At 44.8% G+C, this 17,472-nt stretch overlaps 1 protein-coding gene across 2 annotated transcripts in view; it reads right to left on the bottom strand.

Annotated features, from left to right (window-relative positions):
* Nucleotides 1–17,472, bottom strand: part of SMC5 (structural maintenance of chromosomes 5) — a 152,843-nt gene that overhangs the window by 5,999 nt on the left and 129,372 nt on the right. For both annotated transcript variants that reach the window (XM_044272871.1, XM_044272877.1), the window contains 4 exons: nt 17,249–17,353; nt 14,516–14,635; nt 4,992–5,171; nt 4,790–4,885 (listed from right to left, as the gene is read on the bottom strand). In XM_044272871.1, coding sequence (XP_044128806.1) covers nt 4,790–4,885; nt 4,992–5,171; nt 14,516–14,635; nt 17,249–17,353 — 501 coding nt within the window. The remainder of the gene's footprint in view (nt 1–4,789; nt 4,886–4,991; nt 5,172–14,515; nt 14,636–17,248; nt 17,354–17,472) is intronic.

The following is a 17,472-nucleotide window of genomic DNA, read 5'->3' as shown; positions in this document are numbered from 1 at the left end:
TGAGGGGTGTACTCACTTTTGTGAGATACTGTACATGAAGAAGAGAGAATGTTTGGAAAAAATAAATTGAAAAAGTAAATGGTCGAGTGAGTGGATGCAGGTTGTAGTATGTATCAATGAATGTATCTCTGAAGAATAAACACACTGCTCACAAAAAGTTAGGGATATTTGGCTTCTGGGTGAAATTTCAGGATGAACCGAAAATCCACTCTAACCTTTACAGGTGAACTTAATGAGACCTTCTCTAAACTTTTGAATGCACATGTCCATCTGTTCAATGTTTCAGTACTTTTTGCACAACTTGCTGTTTAACAAGGAGCTTAATGGCAAAATTCGCAACAGGTGTTTGATCGATGAATCGTCCAATAAATTTCCTGGTCCAATTAGAATTGGTATTTAAAGGTAACCCGTCATCAACTTTATGCTGAGCTCACTGAGGGCAGCATAAATTAGTGACAGAAATGCTGATTTCAGCGGTGTGTCACTCATGAGCTAAAAGTAAGTGGTTGCCGAGAACCAGCATCATAATCCTTGCAGCCCAGGCCTGGAAAAGAGTCAAATCTACCTGAGAAGAGTCCTGGTTATTCATGAATTCCTGCCCTCCCCACCTGCTGATGACTGAGTCTTCTACCTAGTTTTCTCCCTTTCTATCTAGGAGAGAACTGCCAATCATCAGCAGATGGGCGGGAGAGCAGGAGATCATGAATAACCAGGACTCTTCTCAGGTAGATTTGACTCTTTTCCAGGCCTGGGCTGCAATCATTATGATGCTGGTTCTCTGCAGCCACTTACTTTTAGCTGATGTGAGACACACCGCAGAAATCAGCATTTCTGTCACTACTTTATACTGCCCTCAGTACGGTCAGCATAAAGTTGATGACAGGTTCCCTTTAAACAGTCCTCCTCATTATGCTGTTCACATTTTGACATCATGAGACCAAGACGACACCTAACAACTGATCAACAGTACCTTGCAATTGCGAGGCTTCAAGTAGGATGTTCTCAGACGGAAGTGGCCACTGAGTTTAGAAGTGTCACCAGCAGGTTGTAACAGAGATACAGAGAGACTGGAAGAGTCACAGAAAGGCATAGAGGTGGACGTCCTTTGGCCACATCCCACACCGATGACCGCTTCATTGTGAACAATGCCCTGCAGAGCTGGATGATGAATCCCACACAACTCCATGCCATTCAAAACTGTTTACATCAGCGAGGTCCGCCTGCTAAATGACCTGCAAGGGTACCCGAACACACCACCAAGCACAGGCATCATCACCTTGCATGGGCCAGGGAGCATCTATACTGGACGAGGGACCAGTGCACCTCATGATGAAAGTCATTATACGCTGAGCAGAAATGATTTGGTGGTGGTGGTGTTACAGTGTGGACAGATGTGTCTAGACAATACAAAACTGCCCTACATTGTGTGAATGGTACAGTGACAAGCCCATACTACTGGAATATCATTAAGGGTTCATTCACACGTCCATAGTGTATTGCGGATCCGCAATACACCCGGCCGGCACCCCTATAGAACTGCCTATTCTTGTCTGCAATTGCAGACCAGAATAGAACATGTTCTATTTTTTTCGGGAGCCATGGACCGGAAGATCGGGGCCGCGCTCTGGAAATGCAGATGCGGACAGCACACTGTGTGCTGTCCGCATCTCTTTCCGCCCCATAGAGAACGAATGGGTCCGGATTTGTTTTGCAACGTTGTGGAACGGATCCAGACCCATTCTACAGACGTGTGAATGGACCCTTTTACAGTCATTGTGCCACTGCATGAACAACATAGGTCTAATTTCATCTTCTTGGATAACAATGCACCAGCGCATCAAGGTTGCATCATTAGGGAATGGCTGCTGGAGACTGGGGCGCATCAAATGGAGTGGCCTGCACTTTCTCCAGACCTGTGTAGAGGCTTATAACTCTGTACCCCAGAACCTCAATGACCTGAGGGCCATCCTTTAAGAACAGTGGGATGCTATGCCTCAGCAGACAATAAGTAGACTTGTGAAAAGCATGAGACCTCGTTGACAAGCTGTAATTGATGCTCAAGGACACATGACAAGTTATTGAGACATTGACATTTTTTGTAACCACTGTTGTCGGCTTTTGTCTCAATAAATTGTTTGAGACGAGGAGATCACTGTTGCATGCTTCTACTTAAATGCCCTACTTTCATGATATAATATAACTGTAGCGTGACCTTTTTAAGTTTTACATAAATTTCACCCGAAAGCCAAATATCCCTAACTTTTTGTGAGCAGTGCATGTAAATGTGTGTCTGTGGCTCCCTCTCAAGTGCTACCCCACTCCACTGAGATGTGACTTGATAAAGGTCATTCTGACAAACGTTGTCAGCTAGTCTGGATGTATTACTAAGGCTACTTTCACACTAGCGTTTTTGCAGGATCAGGCAGGGTTCAGTAAAAACACTTCCGTTACTGATAATACAATCATCTGCATCCGTTATGAACGGATCTGGTTAGATTATCTTTAACATGCCAAGATAGATCCATCATGAGCTCCATTCAAAGTCAATGGGGGACGGATCCGTTTTCTATTGTGTCAGAGTTAAACGGATTGGTCCCCATTGACTTGCATTGTGGGTCATGACGAATCAGTCTTGCTCCGCATCCCAAGACGGAAAGAAAAGAGCAGAATGCTGCGGTTTGTTCTCCGGTATAAGAACGCAACCAAACGGAACGGAATGCATTGTCAATGGAGACAAAATGGAAGAGGTTTTTTTCCAGTATTGAGACCCTATGACGGATCTCAATACCGGAAAATAGAAACACTAGTGTGAAAGTAGCCTAAGCTGGAATGAAATGATGAAAGAAAAATAGTGATTGACCGGTATTTACAATCAATAAACATTTATTGAAATTGATACACAAGCGCAGTGCCCTGGATTTTTCTACAATACACTTCCTGTCAGAATTATTGAGGGCACTCTTGGACAAGGTGACTGGAGGAGTACTGCTGAAAGACAGGGCTCTCCTCCCTCATGCCACACTGGCCAGCCATCCAATTCAGAAGGGAGATGCAACTTTTAGCATCCACTCACTGGTTAAAGGGGTTATCCAGGATTAGTAAAACGAGGCTGCTTTCTTCCAAAAACAGCACCAGACCGCCACAGGTTATGTGTAGTATTACAGCTCAGGCCCACCGACAATGGAGGTTAGCTACAATACCAGACACAACCAATGGACAGTTGTGGTGTTGTTTTGGAATAAAGCTGCAATGTGTTTCTAAGCCTGGACAACCCCTACTTTAAAGTCATGAAGTAAATTTCCATATTTAAAGTGCATGTTTTGTATTGAGTGTATTTTCACTGTACTTTCACACCAGCTCATCCAAATCATTTAATAGATAATGCTGTATCTAGCACATTTCTAAACCACTTCACTTAAAAATATGCCTGCATCCACCTAAAAAAAAAAAAAGCTATAAAAAGTCATAGCCACTAGGGGTCTCACTTCCACCTAATTCATGGTCCTCTGCAAGGGATGGCCCTAGTAACAGGGACTCAGAAGACCGCTGTGAAGAAGTGGGGGCATGTCCAGCTGAGCTAGCTAAGATTGAGCCCGATAAAACAACTGCTTCTACACAGCTTCTGAACATCACAGGAGCCTTCTGTCTGTCTGTAAGTGTGATGTATCCCACCTTATCTGTTCTGTGAGCTCCAGAGCAGAAAACAAACATAGTGGGACATAAAGGAAGTGAGGTCACTGCATAGAGTAACGGCAGAAGGGAGACATCCCCTGTTTCTGAGTGAAATGCATCTAGCTCTGTGCTGTTGAAACTGAATAATATGGCTGAAAAAGACATTAGGGAAGCCCAAACATTACTGTTCCTTCACACTTATGATTGTACAAAGAGGAACAGTCATTATGGAAACTTTTTTAAGGTATAGTTTAAGGACATGGCCTATTTCGGACTTAAAAGGATATTCTAAGATTTTATGACTGATGGTCTATCCTCGGGATAGCAGGCTTAGAGAACCCAAACCCCCGTCCACCTGCTGTTTTACAGTAGAAGGAAAACTACACAACTCCGTTCACTATGAAGTGGTAAATGCAGTGCTGCTCTCATTGACTATGTTTTTTTTAAATATATTTTTAAACATTATTCTTTTACTTTTTTTTTTACTTCAAATTGGGGACTTGACCATACAATCTTCAGTCTGCTGATATAATTCACTTTAATACTACTATAATGCAGTGGATTATAGCAGCAAGCATAATGCTGATAACCGTCCTATTAGACCTTGCTTCTAGCAGAACCTAATAGGTATACAAATAAGGTAGACCCGCTGGAATTCACCAGTCCCCCGATTGCCAAACCTCTGAGACTCGTTTTACACAGCAGTCATAGTTCGGTCAGAAAACAGAATGCCGGAGCTCTCTGGATCCAGCATTGCTGGACGTTAGCAGAATGACCACCATCCTCATTGACTGTAATGGGTTCAGGCAGAGAACCGGCTGCTACCCATAAAATATGCTGGGATTTGGCTGGACAAACACCACTGTGTTCAATGCGACGCCAGATATAGAGAGCTCCGTCCGGTTGTTTTATGCTGGCAGTGTGAAATAAGCGTTACATGCCAAATCACTATTGGCTGTGGTATCTAATGGGTTGTATGTTACAGCTGACGCATACTGCTACATATATGTCAGTAAGCCCACTGCATTGTACATGTACGGTGCAATGCATTTAGCGGTTCCTGGTTCTAAAGAAAAATTAAAAACAAGCCCAAAAACACATTTTCTGTTATAATTACCTTTGGTGTAATAAAAAAATACTGAGAAGTGGTTTCTTTGCATGCCGTGTTCACCACCATTTCAAATACCCTCCTCTCATTAACAGGATCCATGCCCTTAAAAGCAATATCACATAGAATATCAGTAAGGACCACCAGGTAAAGTAATTATATATATATATATATATAATTTTTTATTTTTTTTGAAAGCTTATTCCATTACCTGATTGATTTCATCCACCACTCGGAAAGGGCACCTGTTAAGTTCCTGAAGAGCCATTAAATAAAGCATGGTGGACACGCTCCTCTCTCCTCCACTCTGATGATGTGGGGTCAGCTCATGAAGTTGTGTGCTGCTTCTAAACTTCACACGGATTCTGATTCCATACTTATCATAGTCTTCCTACCAAGAGAACATAAAGCGGATGTTCTAAATGTATATATATTTTAACAATTTTGGGGAAAGCAAATCCAATTACATTTATAATATGAAGGTGGCATCAAATCCAATGTGTGTTTCTGCCAGCAGAATTTCAGCTTTATAATCGCTTATGAATAAATAACTAAACAAATACTTGCTGCTAAAGCCATCAACATTTACTCTGACATGTACACTCCAGAAAGATTAATTATATGTCTATAGGAGCATGATGGAAAAGCGCAGTCTATAAATTCATAGCTCTACTGTCTTAATCTACTGAAATATTGTTATTTACTGATGAACTTGTTTCTCTTTCCATTCACAGAATATAGTTGCTTGCATTCTGTGGATGACAAACAAATTTGCTCCTGCTTGTATCTAGTAGATAATAAGATGGACAAACAGATCTGACATAGTTGGATATGACAAGGTCAGACATGCGACAGATAGATACGCGACAGATACCGTATTTTTCGCCCTATAAGACGCACCTAGGTTTTTGAGGAGGAAAATGAGAAAAAATAATAATATTTTGAACCAAAAAGGTGCGCTTTTTAACTAATGGTGATCTGGGGATGGCACTGTTATGGGGGCATCTGGGGATGGCACTGTTATGGGGGCATCTGGGGATGGCACTGTTATGGGGGCGGGGGGGGGGGGGGAATCTGTGGATGACAGCATCTTATGCTTCTGTCATCCACAGATCTCCCCCATAAAAGTATCCCTGTGTAGTGAATGACCCCCAATACAGGGGGTAGGGGTCGGCATCTTGTTTTGTAATGGCAGCGGGGCCGGTGCAGTCACTGTATTCTACTACACCGGGCCCCGCTCACTTTAGTAATCATATAGGCAATGTTAAACTGTAAATTCATTCATCCAGGCTGTAGTACGGTACTTACTACTAACTTCCATAGCAGGCAGGAGGCCGGGCGATCGGGCGGGAGGCGGCAGCGTAACTCACTACGTCACGCGCCTGCTTCATTCATAAAGTGGGCGGAGCAGGCGCGTGACGTAGTGAGTTACGCGGCCGGCTCCTGCCCGATCGCCCGGCCTCCTGCCTGCTATGGAAGTTAGTAGTAAGTACCGTACTACAGCCTGGATGAATGAATTTACAGTTTAACATTGCCTACATGATTACTACAGTGAGCGGGGCCCGGTGTAGTAGAATACAGTTACTGCACTAGGCCCCGCTGCCATTACAAAACAAGATGCCGGCTCCCAGTCCCTCCTCCCTCCCGCTGATAGACACACCGGCCACGCTGTATAAGTGTAAAATTGCAGCATTCGCCCCATAAGACGCAGTGCTATTCCTCCCCCCCCCCCCCCCCCAAATACGTCTTATAGGACGAAAAATACAGTAGATAGATACGAGATATATAGTCAGGTTAGGGGTGGGCGATATCGGCTAAAATCTATATTGCGATATACTTTTAAGCATGTGCGATATATATCGCAATATATTGCTTTCTATATTTGGGGAGGGGGCGTGTTTAAACTTTTTTTTTTATTACTTTTTATTTAATAACTATTAGCCTCCTTAACCACTTCAACCCCGCTAGCTGAAACACTCTTAATGACCAGGCCACTTTTTACACTTCTGCACTACACTACTTTCACAGTTTATTGCTCAGTCATGCAACTTACCACCCAAATGAATTTTACCTCCTTTTCTTCTCACTAATAGAGCTTTCATTTGGTGGTATTTCATTGCTGCTGACATTTTTTACTTTTTTTGTTATTAATCGAAATATCTTGGCAAAAGACAACTTTTCCCATTTTTTTTTTTTTACAAAGTTGGCATTTGACCAAGATATTTATCTCACCCAGCATGGGTATATGTAAAATGACACCCCAAAACACATTGCCCAACTTCTCCTGAGTACGGCGATACCACATGTGTGACACTTTTTTGCCGCCTAGGTGGACAATGAGGCCCACATTCCAAAGAGCACCTTTAGGATTTCACCGGCCATTTTTTACAGATTTTGATTTCAAACTACTTCGCACACATTAGGGCCCCTAAATTGCCAGGGCAGTATAACTACCCCACAAGTGACCCCATTTTGGAAAGAAGACACCCCAAGGTATTCCGTGAGGGGCATGGCGAGTTCCTAGAGTTTTTTATTTTTTGTCACAAGTTAGTGGAATATGAGACTTTGTAAGAAAAAAAAAATAAAAAATCATTTTCCGCTAACTTGTGACAAAAAATAAATTCGAGGAACTCGCCATGCCCCTCACGGAATACCTTGGGGTGTCTTCTTTCCAAAATGGGGTCACTTGTGGGGTAGTTATACTGCCCTGGCATTCTAGGGGCCCTAATGTGTGGTAAGTAGTTTGAAATCAAAATGTGTAAAAAATGACCTGTGAAATCCGAAAGGTGCTCTTTGGAATGTGGGTCCCTTTGCCCACCTAGGCTTCAAAAAAGTGTCACACATGTGGTATCGCCGTACTCAGGAGAAGTTAGGGAATGTGTTTTGGGGTGTCATTTTACATATACCCATGCTGGGTGAGAGAAATATCTTGGCAAAAGACAACTTTTCCAATTTTTTTATACAAAGTTGGCATTTGACCAAGATATTTATCTCACCCAGCATGGGTATATGTAAAATGACACCCCAAAACACATTCCCCAACTTCTCCTGAGTACGGCGATACCAGATGTGTGACACTTTTTTGCAGCCTAGATGCGCAAAGCAGCCCAAATTCCTTTTAGGAGGGCATTTTTAGACATTTGGATCCCAGACTTCTTCTCACGCTTTAGGGCCCCTAAAATGCCAGGGCAGTATAAATACCCCACATGTGACCCCATTTTGGAAAGAAGACACCCCAAGGTATTCAATGAGGGGCATGGCGAGTTCATAGAATTTTTTTTTTTGGCACAAGTTAGCGGAAATTGATATTTTTTGGTATTTTCTCACAAAGTCTCCCTTTCCGCTAACTTGGGACAAAAATTTCAATCTTTCATGGACTCAATATGCCCCTCACGGAATACCTTGGGGTGTCTTCTTTCCGAAATGGGGTCACATGTGGGGTATTTATACTGCCCTGGCATTTTAGGGGCCCTAAAGCGTGAGAAGAAGTCTGGAATATAAATGTCTAAAAATTTTTACGCATTTGGATTCTGTGAGGGGTATGGTGAGTTCATGTGAGATTTTATTTTTTGACACAAGTTAGTGGAATATGAGACTTTGTAAGAAAAAAAAATAAAAGAAAAAAATAAAAAATCTCCGCTAACTTGGGCCAAAAAAAATGTCTGAATGGAGCCTTACAGGGGGGTGATCAATGACAGGGGGGTGATCACCCATATAGACTCCCTGATCACCTCCGTCATTGATCACCCCCCTGTAAGGCTCCATTCAGACGTCCGTATGATTTTTACGGATACATGGATCGGATCCGCAAAACACATACGGACGTCTGAATGGAGCCTTACAGGGGGGGTGATCAATGACAGAGGGGTGATCAGGGAGTCTATATGGGGCGATAACCCCCCTGTCATTGATCACCCCTCTGTAAGGCTTCATTCAGATGTCCGTATGTGTTTTGCGGATCCGATCCATGTAGCCTTACAGGGGGGTGATCAATGACAAGGGGGTGATCAGGGAGTCTATATGGGGTGATCAGAGGTTAATAAGTGACGGGGGGTGTAGTCTAGTGTAGTGGTGTTTTGTGGTACTTTACTGAGCTACCTGTGTCCTCTGGTGGTCGATCCAAGCAAAAGGGACCACCAGAGGACCAGGTAGCAGGTATATTAGACGCTGTTATCAAAACAGCGTCTAATATACCTGTTAGAGGTTAAAAAAAAAATCGTATCTCCAGCCTGCCAGCGAACGATCGCCGCTGGCAGGCTGGAGATCCACTCGCTTACCTTCCGATCCTGTGAATGCGCACGCCTGTGTGCGTGTGTTCACAAGAAATCTCGGCTCGCGCGAGATGACGCCTCCGGAACGCGAAACTCCGTTAGGCGGTTAAGGGCTAGAACCCTTGTGTAACGGCACCGTTTCCGCAGACAAGGGGTTAAGATCCGTTTAGGCGATATGCCCCTTTCCGAGAGACAGGCACAGCTACTGCAGAACACCAACCTCCCGAACTGGATACAAAATAGCACTCCAAACTGGAACCTCGCAACTAGCTGTCGGCCAGACGAACAGGAAAAGCGTATCCGTCAGCTTACACTCCTGGCAATCAGTCTCCAACAGCATACAGGGAATCCCCCAATAACGAGACAAGGCTCCGTGTTGAGGGTCAAGCAGTGATCTGAAGTGCTGGCACACCCAGCCTGGTTTTTATTGCAGTTTGTTGCAGATACAGGACAGATACAACATATCCCCACAATGCATCATGGTTTCCCCCCCTCTGTCCTGGAGACGACCGAACACAATCCAATTATCTCTCAGGACAAAAGGGAGATCACCAATACACATGTGGAGACAACAGGACAGGAATCACCACCCAAACACACAATGGCACACCCCCACAGCAAACACAGACATTTAACATATCCCCAGATAGCTCAAGTCTGAGTGCATATCATTAGGTGAATGGCACTCAGAATACATGAATACAATAATATTAGCTATCTGGGTGCCCTCACATAACATACAATTTAACCGAACGCATAATAACATAAAATACAATTCTACAGACAGATTTAAGCTGTGCGGCCGGTCTGTCTTCTCCTTTACAGTTACTATGGGCCATAATCCTGAGGCAAGAGGCTTTTAAACAGTCCTCTCCAAAACCCAGTGGCGAGGTTGGTTTCGCCACACATCTCCCCCCCCCAGGGAAGACTAACCAGATACCTGACCTCACGCCGGTCGGTACCTGAGTTAGTCTGGCAGCCCACCCACAACCCAATACTGGACCTGCTGAATTTCGTAGCCTGTCTCTGTCCAGTAAGTCCACCAAGGTGATGTTGGAAGCTGGTACTCCCGGTCTCTGTGTTGCTCCCTGGTTTGGAGTGGAGGTTGCTTTGTGGGCAGGGATCAGCGGTACTCAGCCCTGGTGCCAGCGCTACCACGGAAGAAGCCTGGTTGGAGTCTGGTTGTTGGAGGGGGAGACCGACTGTCTCTACCCCCTGTGCTGTAAGTGCAGAGACCACGGTCCCATCTGCACTGTTGTGGGGCTTACTGTCTCCCCCTGGTGCGTTAAGCTGCCGCTGGGGAGAGGGGGTAACGAGCTCCTCTCCCATACATACTTCCAGCCGCTGGGGAGGGCGACCGACCGCCTCCGCTCCCCATACAGTGTCCTGCTGCTGGGGAAAGGAGACTGGGCTCTCTATTCCCTGTAGGACACTCTGCCGCTGGGGGACAGGACCGACTGTCTCTGCCCCCTGTAACTCCGCCTGCCGCTGGGGAATGGAGACTCGGCTCCCAATTCCCAAAAAATCATGCTGCTGCTGGGGGGCAGGAACAACTACCTCTGCCCCCTGTAACTCAGCCTGCCGCTGGGGAGGGAGGCCGCTGCTCTCCTCTCCCTGCACTTCACACTGCCTTCCCGGCACATCACTCTGCTGCTGGGGGGCAGGAACAACTACCTCTGCCCCCTGTAACTCAGCCTGCCGCTGGGGAGGGAGGCCGCTGCTCTCCCCTCCCTGCACTTCACACTGCCTTCCCGGCATATCACTCTGCTGCTGGGGGGCAGGAACAACTACCTCTGCCCCCTGTAACTCAGCCTGCCGCTGGGGAGGGAGGCCGCTGCTCTCCTCTCCCTGCACTTCACACTGACGCTGGGGAATGGAGACTAGGCTCCCACTGTCCCGCAACCGTAACCTCCGATGGAGGTCCACCCAACGTGGCAGCTGACCGTCACCTTCTGCCCGGTATAGTAGGGTCTTAGACACTAGATTCCTCACGAACTTCACATATTTCTCAGCTGGATTGGGTCCGAAGAAGTTCAGCCGCAACCACATCATACGGTCAAATTCCTCCACAGAGTATCTGTACTCCACTGCTGGTTCCATCCTGGTGCTTTTAGGGTCACTGTACTGAGACATGCGTTGCCCTTAAGTTGTAAAATCCAAAGAAATGGTGTCTCCTGTAGCTGTCCTGGCTGTAGGAACGATCCCACTGCTGCCACCAATGTAACGGACCCGTTTCAGCAGACAAGGGGTTAAAATCCGTTTAGGCGATAGGCCCCTTTCCGAGAGACAGGCACAGCTACTGCAGAACACCAACCTCCCGAACTGGATACAAAATAGCACTCCAAACTGGAACCTCACAAGTAGCTGTCAGCAGGCGAACAGGAAAAGCATTCAGTCAGCTTACACTCCTGGCAATCAGTCTCCAACAGCATACAGGGAATCCCCCCAATGACGAGACAAGGCTCCGTGATCAGGGTCAAGCAGTGGTCTGAAGTGCTGGCACACCCAGCCTGGTTTTTATTGCAGTTTGTTGCAGATACAGGACAGATACAACATATCCCCACAATGCATCATGGTTTCCCCCCCCCTCTGTCCTGGAGACGACCGAACACAATCCAATTATCTCTCAGGACAAAAGGGAGATCACCAATACACATGTGGAGACAACAGGACAGGAATCACCACCCAAACACACAATGGCACACCCCCACAGCAAACACAGACATTTAACATATCCCCAGATAGCTCAAGTCTGAGTGCATATCATTAGGTGAATGGCACTCAGAATACATGAATACAATAATATTAGCTATCTGGGTGCCCTCACATAACATACAATTTAACCGAACGCATAATAACATAAAATACAATTCTACAGACAGATTTAAGCTGTACGGCCGGTCTGTCTTCTCCTTTACAGTTACTATGGGCCATAATCCTGAGGCAAGAGGCTTTTAAACAGTCCTCTCCAAAACCCAGTGGCGAGGTTGGTTTCGCCACACCTTGTCATAGTCACCTTAATAGAGCTCTATTAGGGTGAATAGGACTTTACACTCTCCCTGCTGCCCTGTGCTTTGTGCACACTACAGCAGGGAGCTGAGTCCCCTCCCCTAAACAGTGCCATCCACAGATTCTCTCCCCCCCCCCCCCAAACGGTGCCATCCACAGATTCTCCCTCTCTCCCCCCAAACAGTGCCATCTACAGATTCCCTCCCTCCCTCTGACTCCAACCCCCCCCCTCCCCTCCCGACGCTCACAAGAATACATTTATAAACTAATCAATAACTAACTTTTTTTCTATGGTGATCTCTTTACTGTATACCATACTATGTATTAGCTCCGGTAACAGTTACAGCAGGCAGTGCGGGCGGGCGGCGCTCATTCACGGACGTCACGCGCCTGCGCCGCCTAGTGGGAGGAGCAGGCGCGTGATGTCAGTGAGTGAGCGCCGCCCTGCTGTTACTGGAGCCAAGACAGAGTAAGGTATACAGTAAAGAAATCACCAATGAATAAAGTTAAAGTTACTGATTAGTTTATAAATGTGCTCCTGTGAGCGGCGTGGCCCTATATATTCTAACCCCCAGGCAAGCGTCCCTGTCACATAGGAAAACCTGGGGGCTAGAATATACCATCGGATTTGAGTTTTCACGAGCTCACTGAGATCGTGAAAACTCAATGATTTACTGTCAGTCCCTCCCCTCCTCCTCCTCCGTTCTCATTGGTGGTCAGCGGCAGCTGCGCACAGTGGGGAGAGAGGGACTCCCTCCTTCTCCACTGTGCCGACTCAGGAGAACATAGTGCGCACAGAGAGCGCGATCATATCGCGGTCCGGCGATATGCACAAAATCTATATCGTGTTACAAATTTATATCGCATATCGTCTATATCGCCCCCCCCTAAGTCAGGTCCATAAATATTGGGACATCGACACAATTCTAACATTTTTGGCTCTATACACCACCACAATGGGTTTGAAATTAAACGAAACATTTCTTTTGTCAGCAGTCACATCATCAATAAATTCAAGAGAACCAGTTCCATTGGCAGCCATATATGCCCATGCCATGACACTACCACAACCATGCTTCACTGATGAGGTGGTATTCTTAGGATCATGAGCAGTTCCTTTCCTTCTCCATACTCTTCTTTTCCCATCACTCTGGTATAAGTTGATCTTGGTCTCATCTGTCAATAGGATGTTGTTCCAGAACTGTGAAGGCTTTTTTAGATGTCGTTTGGCAAACTCTAATCTGGCTTTCCTGTTTGAGGCTCACCAATGGTTTACATCTTGTGGTGAACCCTCTGTATTCACTCTGGTGAAGTCTTCTCTTGATTGTTGACTTTGACACACATACACCTACCTCCTGGAGAGATTCTTGATCTGGCCAACTATTGTGAAGGGTGTTTTCTTCACCAGGGAAAGAATTATTCGGTCATCCATCACAGTTGTTTCCGTGGTCTTCCGGGTCTTTTGGTATTGCTGAGCTCACCGGTGCGTTCCTTCTTAAGAAGGTTCCAAACAGTTATTTTGGCCACGCCTAATGTTTTTGCTATCTCCTGATGGGTTTGTTGCGTTTTTTCAGCCTAATGATGGCTTGCTTCACTGATAGTGACAGCTCTTTGGATCTCATCTTGACAGTTGACAGCAACAGATTCCAAATGCAAATAGCACACTTGAAATGAACTCTGGACCTTTTATCTGCTCATTGTAATTGGGATAATGAGGGAATAACACACCTGGCCATGGAACAGCTCAGAAGACAATTGTCCCATTACTTTTGGTTCCTTAACAAGTAGGAGGCACATATGCAAACTGCTATAATTCCTACACCGGTCACCTGATTTGGATGTAAATACCCCAAATTAAAGCTGACAGTCTGCAGTTAAAGCACATCTTGTTCGTTTCATTTCAAATCCATTGTGGTGGAGTATAGACCCAGAAATGTTACAATTGTGTCGATGTCCCAATATTTATGGACCTGACTGTAGATAGATACAAGATACAGTAGATGTAAAGGAAATTTCTATCACAAGCAATGACTTACCTATACTGTAAGTCAATAAGCTGACCTACAATAGATTTTTAGCTACTGTCAGTTTAAATTCAAGTATGCAGAGAACGCAGGATATATAAAATGATATGGATTCACATCAATATAAAGGGTCTATTCACACGTCCGTATGTGTTTTGCGGATCCGACAATGTGTGTGCTGCATTTTGCGGACCGCATATCGCCGGCACTCATAAAAAAATGCCTTCTCTTGTCCGCAATTGTGGACAAGAATAGGACATGTTCTATTTTTTTTGTGGAACGGAAGTGTGGATCCACAAATGCGGCCAGCACATTCCGGCCCCATTGAAAATGAATGGGTCCGCACCTGTTCTGCAAAATTGCGGAACGGATGCGGACCCATTTTGCGGACGTGTGAATGGACCCTAAACTGTTACTTACCAATAACTTACCTCATTTTCAGTGTGTAGATCAACTTCACCTACACATTGCATTGACCTGAAGAAGCTACTGAACTGCTCATTGATTTTTTCTACCAACTGCTTCAAAGGAATGAGCCAGTCTTCTTTAACCTGGATAAAAGCCGAATTGTTATAAAGTGCAAGCTTTATGGACATATGTATCCTGCACAGTATCACTTCCAATCTCCTCCCCTATATTAAAGACCATCTGTCAACATGATCAACCTATTAAATCATATTGCCTTCTAGCGGAAGCAGCATTAGGTCTACTGGACAAGCGCCAACTGACTGAACAGACTTGGCCCTTGATAATCTGATGAGCTCAGGAAGCAGCATCTGACCTGACTCAATGCAGTCGCAAGAATATAGCGCTAGACAAGATGTCTAGCCCTGTCAATCACAAGAGAGAGGGTGTGAACAGATGAGATGGGCATTAAGATAGCAGTGCTCCAAGCCTTCGGGCCAACCCCTTAGTGCTCGAAAGAACTAATTCTCATAGTATTATATTAAGAATGCTGATATCTCAGGAACACAGCTACCTAGAAACATAAGTAAGATATCGTTTTAATCATCATGATTAATTTTATTGATCATGCTGACAAATGCTCTTTAACCCTTTCCTGACGTAGCGATTTTCCGTGCTTGCATTTTCATTTTTTAATCTCTGCCTTCCCAGAGCCATAACTTTTTTATTCTTTCGTTCACATAGCTGTATGGGGCTTGTTTTTTGCGTGACAAGTTGTACTTTCTAATTCCACCATTTAATATTGCATAGGATGTAGTGATCAGTGGGAATAGAATTCCAAATCAGGTGGAATTGGGAAGAGAAAAAAAAAAAAAAAAAAAAAAAAAAGCACTTCTGCCACAGTTATTTTTCACAACGTTCACTCTACAGGAAAAATGACTTGTGATCTTCATTCTCCAGGTCAGTACGAACCCAGCGATACCACATATGTATAGTTTTTCTTGCGTTCTAAGGCCTCACGCACACAACCGTTTTTGTGGTCCGCATCCGAGCCGCATTATTTGCGGCTCAGGTGTGGAACCATTCACTTCAATGGGGCCGCAAAAAATGCGGACAGCACACAGAGTTGCACTGTTCCATGGCCCCAAAAAAATATAACCTGTCCTATTCTTGTCCGTTTTGCAGACAAGAATAGGCATTTCTACAATGGGCCGCCCGTTCCGTTCATTGCGGAAGGCACATGGGCAGCTTCTGTTTTTTTTGCGGATCCGTGGTTTGCGGACTGCAAAAAAATGGCACGGACGTGTGCATGAGGCTTAAGACTGAAAAAATATATATATAATTTTTTAAATATTTTGTTTTCATCACAATATTCTGACCCTCATAACTTTTTTATAGTTATGTCTACAGTGTGAGGGGGCTGATTTTTTGCAGGACGATCTATAGTTTTTGTTAATACCATTTTGGGGTGTATATGACTTTTTATCACATGTTTTTGGAAGATAAAGTGATGCAAAAACAGCGAATCGGACATTTTATTTTCACCGTATGGGATAACTTTTATTTTAATAGTAAGGGAGATTTCGTATATGGCGATGCCCATGATGCCATTTTTTTATTGTTTTTTTTTATTTTGGGGAAAGGGGGGTGATTGTAATTGTAATTTTTTACTTGCCGTTAGGTCAGATTGCAAATTGTACAGAATAATAGAATTTGTTCCATTATTCTGTACAGAAATTGCTATATCCCAGTTCAATGCTGCCACCAGCTGGCCTGAACTGGGATATACTAATAATGAGCCTGGAAGTCTAGTACAGGCTCCGGCTCATTATTAGAACAGGGTCTGCTCCTGAGCTTTAGCCCAGTCGGACACCGTGGTCACATTTGACCATGGTATCTGAGGGGTTAAATGTCCACGGTTAGCTGCGGGTGTCTGCTGTATCGGGCAGCAGGAATACGGCGGCTATTGTGCTCGTTCCGCTGCAGAGAGGACACCATCTTAAAGTACCCACCATTTGCTGTACATGTATGGAGCATGTCGGGAAGGGGTTAAGTATTACCAGTTCTGATTTCACTACCAAACAATTTTCCATTCAGCTATCTTCAGCTTTTATATCAGCCAGCAAACCTGTTGCATTGTGGCAAGCGTCTGCTCCAATAAATTCCCCCTGCTTAATAATCCCACTTTCACAGACAGCTGGTGAGCTATACATAATAGCTGGGAACTGTTTTTTGGTGTCTTAGGAGCTTCTTCAATGTAAAATGTATGTACCTCCATGCAAAATATACAGTACCCAGTACCTCCATGTGCTTTTACACAGAAAGCAGTTTTGTTCTCATAGACTGGGAATCAGTCAACAAAAAAAGCTGGGGCATGAATCATGAGCTGTATTACAGAGCTATTCTGTACTGGTTTTAGAGGAACTGCTGTATAACAGGACTCCCAATTCAAATCCACTTTTCAACTGCCCACCCTCAGACGTTTAAATGGGGGCAATGGGCTTCCTAATTGTTTAGCATGGAGGTGGAGAAGTGCATTAATAATCAGCAGAGATCATGTCATAAGGAAAGCTTGGAAGACAATGGACCTTAGCAGTCTCTCTGCCATCTTTTGAACCATGCCCGGCTGTCGGCCATGAAATCTTTAGGCAAACACCATACAGCTAGCCTGTCTGAAATATGAAACTGGACATAATGCCCTGTGCATGGCAACCGCTCTCTCAAGTAAAATTGCGGATGGCGGTAACATTTTTAAATACCTGTAAAATGTTCTGCCTAAAACTTTCCAACTCTGTTTTCTTCTTGTAAAGTTCTTCTGTCATGTCTTCTATTTCTCTGGTTCGCTTGGTGTAGTCCTCCACCACCTGACAACACAAGACAACACAAGGACTGGAGAATTCAGACAAGAACACCACCGAAAAACAAGACAGCTAGACTCGTACTGCTTACTCTCATTTTCCAGTTGTTGTTCGAAGAAAATGCA

This window comes from Bufo gargarizans, chromosome 1, assembly GCF_014858855.1.
Source record: "Bufo gargarizans isolate SCDJY-AF-19 chromosome 1, ASM1485885v1, whole genome shotgun sequence".
Classification (NCBI taxonomy): Eukaryota; Metazoa; Chordata; class Amphibia; order Anura; family Bufonidae; genus Bufo; species Bufo gargarizans.
The sequence above is the reverse complement of the archived record's forward strand: the minus strand, read 5'-3'. Positions and strand labels throughout refer to the sequence as shown.